The 9,548-nt window shown below is 46.5% G+C and overlaps 1 protein-coding gene across 1 annotated transcript in view; it reads right to left on the minus strand.

Annotated features, from left to right (window-relative positions):
* ptprsb (protein tyrosine phosphatase receptor type Sb) overlaps window positions 1-9,248 on the minus strand; it is a 60,561-nt gene extending 51,313 nt beyond the window's left edge. Inside the window, exons 1-4 of the mRNA XM_076294113.1 lie at window positions 9,173-9,248; window positions 7,313-7,493; window positions 5,329-5,474; window positions 4,657-4,798 (exon numbers count right to left, since the gene is read on the minus strand). Of these exons, the coding sequence (XP_076150228.1) occupies window positions 4,657-4,798; window positions 5,329-5,474; window positions 7,313-7,436 (412 nt within the window). The 5' untranslated portion in view covers window positions 7,437-7,493; window positions 9,173-9,248. The remainder of the gene's footprint in view (window positions 1-4,656; window positions 4,799-5,328; window positions 5,475-7,312; window positions 7,494-9,172) is intronic.
* Between the last annotated feature and the right edge of the window lie 300 nt (window positions 9,249-9,548).

Here is a 9,548-nt window from a genome sequence, read left to right on the forward strand (position 1 = left end):
AAATCGCCACAAGTTCACTGAGAAATCTCCACAGCACAACAGCTCATTTTTTTCAAAGTTCAGCATTATTTAAACTCAATAACCCACAAATTCAAGTATCAGTTTCGAAAAGCCATTTTTTCCCTCCCGTGCTTGACTGGTTACAGGTCAGCATTTCAGAAGGTCAGCAGGTTTGAGAGGAAAGCTGGTATTTATGACAGAACATTATTTCATGGTTGCTTGGGGGGGGGGGGGGTTTGGCCAGTGTAGCTCCCCCAGGCCCCGGTGCCCATCTGCAGGCTCAGTCCAACCCCACTTCTGTTTACATGCGGGGAATTAGGCTTTGTACCGGCGCCAGAGCACTGAGCCAGCAGCACCGGGTCCAACGGCCACTCTTTGTTCCCATACAGACACAGACACATATGGACACACAAACACAGAATGCTATGAATGCAGACGAACGAACAGACATTTGGTGTATGAGAACCCTTACACACACAGCCATGCAAAAGCACAGATATGTACAGAATGTGCGTACACACACACACACACACACACACACACACACACACACACACACACACACACACACACACACACACACACAGACACAACATACACACGTCATACAAAGATACACACACATACACATACACACACACACACACACACACACTATACACAAGGGAACATTATGAGGCATATAAAACATATCTCCGCAGCAGATTGTGAAAGAGGGAGGAGGGAGGGGGACAAACAGAGGAGATAAAAAGAAAACGAATGCGGAGCGCTAAAAGCCATATGTCCCCAATCAGACTATGGCTCAGTGATCTGAGCTTGGGCCACCTCCCCAGCGCTGGTAGCTGCGGAGCATGCGGGTACTCTGCTGTCTCCTTTATTTCCAGAGCCCACAGAAATAGGCAGAGGAAGGTGGTAATCAGCAATCAGCCGTGCTCTACCCACTCCAGCTATTCACACACACACACAAGGCTTTTAGGGTGCAGTGCCGCAGAAACATTCTATTACCTCCAGGCAAGGCGGACACTGTGTGTGTGTGTGTGTGTGTGTGTGTGTGTGTGTGTGTGTGTGTGTGTGTGTGTGTGAAAGAGAGGGAGAGAAGAGGGAGGCACGCTGTGTACACATGCAGTGAGGGAAGGAAGAATGCAATGAAGAACTACAAAAGACTCATCTCACCAGAAAGATTGGACAGCTGCTGGAAGTGATGACCCAGAGGCCATTTACCATGGATATTGATGGAACTGAAACCCAAAGCCTGTATGTGTGTGTGTGTGTGTGTGTGTGTGTGTGTGTGTGTGTGTGTGTGTGTGTGTGTGTGTGTGTGTGTGTGTGTGTGTGTGTGTGTGTGTGTGCGCGCGCGCGCGTGTGTGCGTGTGCGTGTGTGTGTGTGCATGCATGCGTGTACTGTATGTGTGTGTGTACACACGTGGGCCAATATGTTGATATTTTGGGACTGTATTTGTCTACCAAAACCTGCAACCCTCCACAGGCCACCATCCCATGTCTCTCTGCAGTGGTCTCCATGGTGAGGAGAGATGAGAGAGTGGGTCGCTGACCGATGAGTGAATGGCCCTCTGCTCAGGCCTGCTTGCTCCTGTCCTTTCTCCTTCTCTCTTCAAACGCAGTACATCATGACTCCATTTATAAAAAAGCACTCAAACAGCTTTAGCATGAAGCAGGATGCCTGGACTGGTGAAATAATGTTTTGGCACGACTGAAAGCACTGCATACGTTAGAAAGTGGGCACAAATGTAGCCTACACTCCCTTTTGTGTCCAACTGAAGGCGTTTCTCAGAGAAAAAGAATCTGAATTGTGGTAGAAGTAGAAGAGAATAGGCAGAGGAAGAAACCAAACATGTCAAAGAAACGTGAACATGAATAAAAAAAAAAACAGGAAGCACATGAAGCACCATCCAGTGGGTTGATAAGGATGTAAGATGGTATTTATGTAAGACTGAGATATGTGTGACCAAGTGGCCAGGCTTGGAGCCAGCAGAGGAGAGAGAGTGAGAGAGAGAGAGAGAGAGAGAGAGAGAGCAAGAGAGAGAAAGAGAGAGAGAGAGAGAGTGAGAGAGAGAAAGAGTGAGAGAGAGTGAGAGAGAGAAAGAGCAAGAGAGAGAGAGAGAGAGCAAGAGAGAGAAAGAGAGAGAGAGAGAGAGTGAGAGAGAGAGAGTGAGAGAGAGAAAGAGTGAGAGAGAGAGTGAGAGAGAGAAAGAGTGAGAGAGCAAGAGAGAGAGTGAGAGAGAGAAAGAGTGAGAGAGAGAGAAAGAGCAAGAGAGAGCAAGAGAAAGAGTGAGAGAGAGAGAAAGAGCAAGAGAGAGCAAGAGAAAGAGTGAGAGAGAGAGAAAGAGCAAGAGAGAGCAAGAGAAAGAGTGAGAGAGAGAGAAAGAGCAAGAGAGACAGAGAGAGAGATGGTAAGGAGGGGAGAGCGCATATAAGGGAGGATAGTAACTGCTCAGGGAGGGCAGAGATGGTGATGTGCAAATGCAGATCCAGACTGACAAAGGGAGGAGGATGAGAAGGAAGGTTAAATCACAGGGGGAGCCATGCAACACAAAGATCACAAGCTACTCAGATAGGAAATGAAAAAATAGATCATACTAAAGAAAAAAGGAAAACAGAAAAAGAAGAGCGAGGAAAAGGGGAATAGTGGGGGGGGGGGATGAGGAAAGAGATTGAAGGAGAGAGAGAGATAGAGAGAGAGAGAGAGAAAGAGAAACAGAAAGAGAGAGAGGGAAATACAGCGCGCCGGTGAAAGCACAGAGCTGCCATGTCTTCAAAAGGCATCCAGCCGATACAGCGCTGACATTCTGTTGACAAAGTCAAGGTGCAGGATGGCTCTTTCTGTGACACCTCAGAGAGGCACTATTTTTACCCTGCTGAAGCGGCTGGGTAATAGGCTCCCGTTTGCAGCGCGCTGGAGGTCTTTCACCGGCTCCGTGACCCACCTTCATGTCTGCTCTCTGCTGGGACTTTAGCTAAGGCTGCCGACAGGAGGCCAATATACTGCCCATCCTTTTTCTCCATCTCAGTACACGTGAACATGGTACACACACATACACACACACACACACACACACCAAGAGACACACCTCACACACCGCCACTCTCACACACTCAAGAGAGTGATAAAGGGGGTGGGAGCTGTTTGTGCCGCAGCAATGACAAGTAGTGAGCAGATGGGCAGGAGGCTATTCCCCAGGCTCCGGCCCTTCTGCTGCCTCATGAGCCCTGCCAAAGCACACACACACACACACACACACACACACACACACACACACACACACACACACACACACACACACACACACACACATGCACGCACACATATGCACATGCACACATGCACACACACACATGCACACACACACATGCACGCACGCACACACACACACACACACACACACACACACACACACACACATACATCCCAGTCTTGCCTAATCCCCTAGTTCCTCATGTAGAAACGAGCCTCCTATCGTAACTGTCCCTTACTGGAGCTGGAAGTCTGTGTGTTGAGCAGGCCGCCATTACATGGCACAGAAAACAGAATGCGCCCAAGAGACACAGTTCAACCAGCATGGAGGCACTTCATTACCAGCAGAGCATGACGGTGAATACATACATATAATTACATCAATACGTGAATGCTTACATACATATGAATACAAACATTTTAGTGCATACCATTTCATTCAATGCTGACACTGCCTATATCTAACCTGAAATTCCCTAAAGCTTAAAAAAACATACATTTATGTATGACACTATAAAATACCTGAGATAAATGTGTGTTTACATTTGATTTCACAGATAGTAAACTAATAGAGATCAAATTACAGGAGAAGCTCTAGCTGTAAATCATCAGACCTTCTGAACCTCAGAACAATTCCGTATACATGGAAATTGGCAGTAAGTGACAACATCAGGAAAGATTAGGTGATGTACCAAGGGAATACTTGTGAGCAAATCTCAGGTAAAACTGCAAAAGATGCAGAATTATCTTGGGCTTTTACTGGCATAACACGGGGACATATTTCACCATTTTTTAGGTAATCAAAGTATGCCAGAGGAACCTCTGAGACTCACATCTGAGAGGGGCAGGAATCCATTACCATAAGCCTAAGCAGAAAGACCCGCCCCCTGACCCGCCAATCAGATTAGCAGACACCAAACCCCCACCCCACGCCCACACACACATCCACACACACACCAACACACACACCCCGTCTGGACATCAAATCTGGAGAGGTTAGAGAGAGGCATGGCTACAGGAGCTCTGTGTCTGTCTCTGAGCGACTGGAGCAGACTGGTGAGTCAGTGCCTCAGCAGGAGCGTGCTCAACTTGTTGAGAAACTTTCATTTTCATTCGTCTTATGCACTCGCAGGAGTATCAATGTTACTATGGCAACAAGCTTTCTCCCATTTTGTATCAGATCTCATTACCGCCACTATGAAGACCACAGGGCTGACCATGTAATAATGGCTTCTATTTATAATTTATTTGCAAAGCAATAATGGAGATGGGGTTCATGACTCACATGCGTTCATAAGTATGTGTTGATGGCATGGATGATGGTATTTTTTTTTAAATTAGCTGCACAATGGACACTATTTTGCTTATGTTTCACGCTCAGGAGGTTCAACCATGGCACTTACCCCTAAGGATTGTGAGTTTGGAAGTGACTGATATTTCTCCCTCGCTGTTGCGGGCCACGCACTCGTAGATGTTCTCGTCCCGCGGTGCTCTCAGGGGCTGGATCCTCAGCACTGCCCCTGCGCCTTCATCAAACTCTATAGTCTGCACCCAGAAAGACCCAGAACACAGTGAGGACCATCAAACTCTATGGTCTGCACCCAGAAAGACCCAGAACACAGTGAGGACCGCAAACCACATTGTCTCAGTTTTTTTTTTTTTACTCAAACATGGACAAAAAATATAAAAAATTAGTAGAAATATGGGAATGGGGCGGTGGTAACGTATAGTGGCTAAGGAGCTGGGCTAGCATGCAAGGAGCCTGAAGAGTTTCACCATTGTGTCCTTGAGCAAGGCACTTAGTCCTGATATGCTCTGAGAGAAGGGAGAATGGCTCTTGTCATATAATTGACATATGTAAGTCGCTTTGGATAAAAGCGTCTGCTAACTGAATAAATGTAAATGTAAATATTGAAGATAATAATTTCAGCCAAGTATATACCATACATATAAACCTACTCATAGAACATTTAACAATGTATGTAATTTATCCATTGATGCTGGAGTGTGTGTGCAACAGAACAACAGTAAATACAGGTGCAGTAACTGATACTGAACAAGGGTAGGTGACTGACCTCAATGCGCTGAGAACTGACTTTCTTTCCTTTTTTGTTCCACACGACGTGTGGCTTGGGGTCACCTGTGGCCTGGCACACGAAAGAGACAGCCCCCCCTGACACACCGATCTGGTCAGTGGGAAGCTTGATGAATCTCGGGGAGACTGGGGGGAGACGGGGGAAAAGAAAAAGATTTGTGTCTGGAAATGTTGTCAATCACAGGCTAAAAAAAAGAGTGACAGGCCCTGTAAGAGGTGAGACAGTCGAGGAGGGGAACGTTGACAACGCTGGGCCATCTCAGTGACACTCTGGTGACAGAAGGCAATAACACACAGCAATATTTCTGTCCCCCCCAATTCAATAAGCCATTACCAGATCCATCCCCAGCCATCCCAGAATAGAATAGGATCAAATTCAGCTCAGACAGACGGCCCCAGCACCTGAGATTGACACCCGGTGAGTCCCAAGGTGCTCAGAGGCCCGTCGTCATAGATACAAAAACCTTCCAAGCACCGGAGCCTGGCCTCTGTGCGCTGTTGCCATGGCAGCACGTCAAACGGGGCAAGCTGAAACTCCTCCCACTCAGGAGTTGAATCAGACTCATCTGTCAGATCACAGCTAGAGCTGACCCCTCACCATGGTAACCACCCTTTCCCCTCCCCCTTCCCTCCTCTCTCTCTCTCTTCCTTGCTGTCTCTCTCACGCTCTCTTGCTTCAGCTCCTTCTCCTCCTCATCCTCTTTCCGCCGTCTTCTTTCACAGGTGAGTCTCCTCCATGTAGAGAGTACCGGAGTGGAACAAGCATCCAAACCTCCTCCTCCTTCTCCACTGCACACACTGTCATTCTGATTTAACCACTCACTTACTCAGGCATGTCAGGGGCTTTTGTATTTGCCGTTATCAAACTATTCCCAGAGGAGGAAGTGAGAGAGATGGGCGAGAGAAGGAGAGAGGGTGAGAGAGAGTGAGAGCGAGAACGAGCGAGGAAGCCAATGTCATCTTGGTTTCGCACCTCTCCCAGACGCAACAGCATCAGCACTGCACTGGGTGTGTTTTTGTTTACTCGGGAATTCTGGGAGAATTCTAGAAGCAGGGTGAAAATCTCCAGGGAGAGCTCAGCTCCCATGTTAGCAGAACCGTGCTGGTGCAATAATCAACCTTTCTTATGTTATGCAAAAATAACATCCTCAAAGCAGAGAGCTGAACATCAAACAATCCATATGACAATATGGAACAAGATTTCAGCAATTAAGTACTTGGATTGTAGTATTTTAAGCCCCAGCAACCTACAGCCCATAATGCATAATAAATCCAGCACAGATACATTTATACATTTATAAGTTGAATCTTATGTTTACTAATTCCCTGATTTCTCTGCAAATGGCCAAGCTCTTAACGGCAGTATCTCACCAACAACTGTGCATCTAGCCCCTCATTTCTGTGGACACCATACTAGCACATCACCAGTACACGGGGTGCAGCATCACCATGACAACCATGATCAACCCCCTGTCAGACCACAAAAAAAAGGGAGGGGGGGGTTCCTGCCAGAAAACTCAACACAATATATAGATCCTAGTAGCCTATGTCTGTCTGACAGCCTGACAAACACTGACATGCAGGGTATAGCCACACATATAGGCACGCACAGACTAAGGATGCGTGAAATATTCTCTAACTGGCATGCTACATGTGGTGAATCCTGCAGCATGGTTAAAGGCAAGTCATTTTTCCCATTTTATGGTTCATGCAATGTACTGGGCAAGTTGAGATAAATCTGTGTGCCCCTCTATGATGGACGGTGAGTAAGCTTGGCTTGATTCACTGCTCCCTAGATAAGCCATCCGCGTTTAACATGTAGCATTTTTCTATTTCCCTTTCAACAGCCCAGCCTGTCTACCTGTTCCACGCTATCTCCCAGTGCTATGACACACGGAGGGCTCTGTCAGCATGCAGGAGAGCGAGAGGAGATGTGCTGTAACGAGCGGACAGATGGGCGGTACCTAAGGCAGCGGAGAGGTTGTGCAGAGGCAACAGGAGCAGGCTGAGGAGCAGCGCCAGGCGGTGGGCGGGGCGGGAGCTCGGCTCAGCCTGAGCCAAGGCGCCTCTTCCTGTCCAGAGAGCCATGACCCCTCAGTGGGGAGGGGGCAAAGATGGACGCTTCACTTATGATGGCCAGGCACTCTGCAAGACAGACAGATATTATCAGACAGACAGACAGAGAGACAGACAGATCAATATAATTATACCAACAGTCACTCCAGTTCCTTGTTCAGATACTAAATTTCATGCAGGTGTGACAAGATTACAACAAGGTTACTGATCTTTTTTTGGTAGAAGATTATGATGTTTCATGTATAACAGTTACAGTTTTGTGTACACAAAATTAACTACGGTATATTCAACAGTACGCTGTGGCCTACAACACATAATGCGCAATGACAGGCAGAAGGTTGAGAGGCCTCCATATGTGGATTAGTGGAGAAAAAATGCATGGATTTTCACAGCATAACCATCTGTTTTTGCCATGTAGAGAGACTGCAAATATGGTCCTCTACTCTTCATTTTCAGCTGATACATGAAAAATAAACATCGCTGCATATGGCACATGCCAAGAATGAACACACATGCACTTGGAAGCACATAGCAATTGCTACTCTCCAAAAAGATTGGATTTTGAGTGTCTTTTAGGATGTCAAGGGTAATGATGAATTTCTCTTTGCTCTACAGTCTATAAATTCAGCTGTTCACTCAAGCCTCCACTCTGCTTGCAATCCCTCACGCAAATACACACCGGCCTCAGTAAGTGCCCAAGTGATGATCACATGTATTTGACATATGTCTCTTATTGACAGCACTAATGTGAAACACGGCTCCGTCCTAAGACAGGGGTGGAAATGGATTGTCACGGGCTCCATTAATAATTAAGCAACTTCCTGGGCTTGGTGCCCCTTCCAGTCCAAAGTCTCACATTAAAACCCAGAGCGCATGAACATGCTCTCAGACTGAGGGCATTTTTCACCATTGGCAGAAGTGCATCAATTCAGCCGAGGTCTGCAAAAGCTCCCTGGTGAGAAGTCGATAATCCACAAGTCCAATCGATTTTTGTTCCCCCTCGCTCCACCATGCAGGTGTGAAGCCAAGCGAGATGGGATCTGATAATAAGTTTTCTCTCTCTCTCTTTCTTGCTCTCTCCTGCTTTTCATATTACAACACTGTAACAATCTGTGCTTTGCCCCTGCATATAAAAGACAGTAGTTAACCACTTATGCAGGGAAAGAGACAATTAGGATCCACTGTTTGGGGCACAATAGGTTGTGAGGCATCATTAAAGAGTGACCTAAGACAAAACAAAGTGTCTTCACTTGATGTATTTTGTATTTTCATGCAAAGCACCTTCTATCTCTCTCTCTCTCTCTCTCTCTCTCCTTTCATATAAACCTCTGCAGTCAACACGCAAACCGAGGCTTTCACTAAGCCTGTGAATTCCACCTCTTCCTCTTTCCTGTATTTAAGCTTCCCTCCCAACCGTGGCAGATTTCCCTCCCTGAAATGACCCCATCCAGATGTTGCTGTTCTATGTGATCTACTAACACAGTTTAGTAAGAACCCGCAGTAACGGATAGTCTTTTGCTGATGACGCAATGAGCAGAGCAGTTTGGGGCGATTCATTACTTGGAGCGGTGCTCTGATCTTTTTTAATGCTTTGCCTTTGTCACTTTTCTTTAATGAAACACATTCATGACCAAATTGGCTGCACAAAGAATTGCTGAACTGCACAGAAGCAGCGTTTTGGCCAGAAACCTGAGTCAGTTTTGAAATCAGAAGCACTGAGCGAAGCAAAAGAAAGGGGATCTCCTTACCACTTTGTCTTTTTAAAACCTATTTAGCTTCATGTCCTCATTTCCGTAATCCCTGGCAGCCAGAGCCAGTACACCTAAAACCACAGATAGAGGATAAAAGATTACATGTCTCAAGGAGCAGACAATGTTGGAATATGCTTCACAAATAGTGAGCGAAAAATGCTGTAAACCTGCTTGCTAAGGCCTTAATATTGTTATACACAAACAACAACCGGATGACTCAATGGAAGCATGTAGAATAGAAGACCACTTCTGGGTAAGGCATCGTCCATCGTGATGGTTGAACGTCATCTCAGTGGGAAGCAACCATCGTGGTGCCATGCCCCTACCTGCCAGGCACGTACTATAAACCTTGCTGTAACATGGGCTAGATACA

Source organism: Alosa pseudoharengus, unplaced genomic scaffold (assembly GCF_046254945.1).
Source record: "Alosa pseudoharengus isolate Yale_2024_CS ecotype anadromous, Long Island Sound unplaced genomic scaffold, YU_APseudo_1.1 YU_APseudo_1.1_scf_2, whole genome shotgun sequence".
NCBI lineage: Eukaryota > Metazoa > Chordata > Actinopteri > Clupeiformes > Clupeidae > Alosa > Alosa pseudoharengus.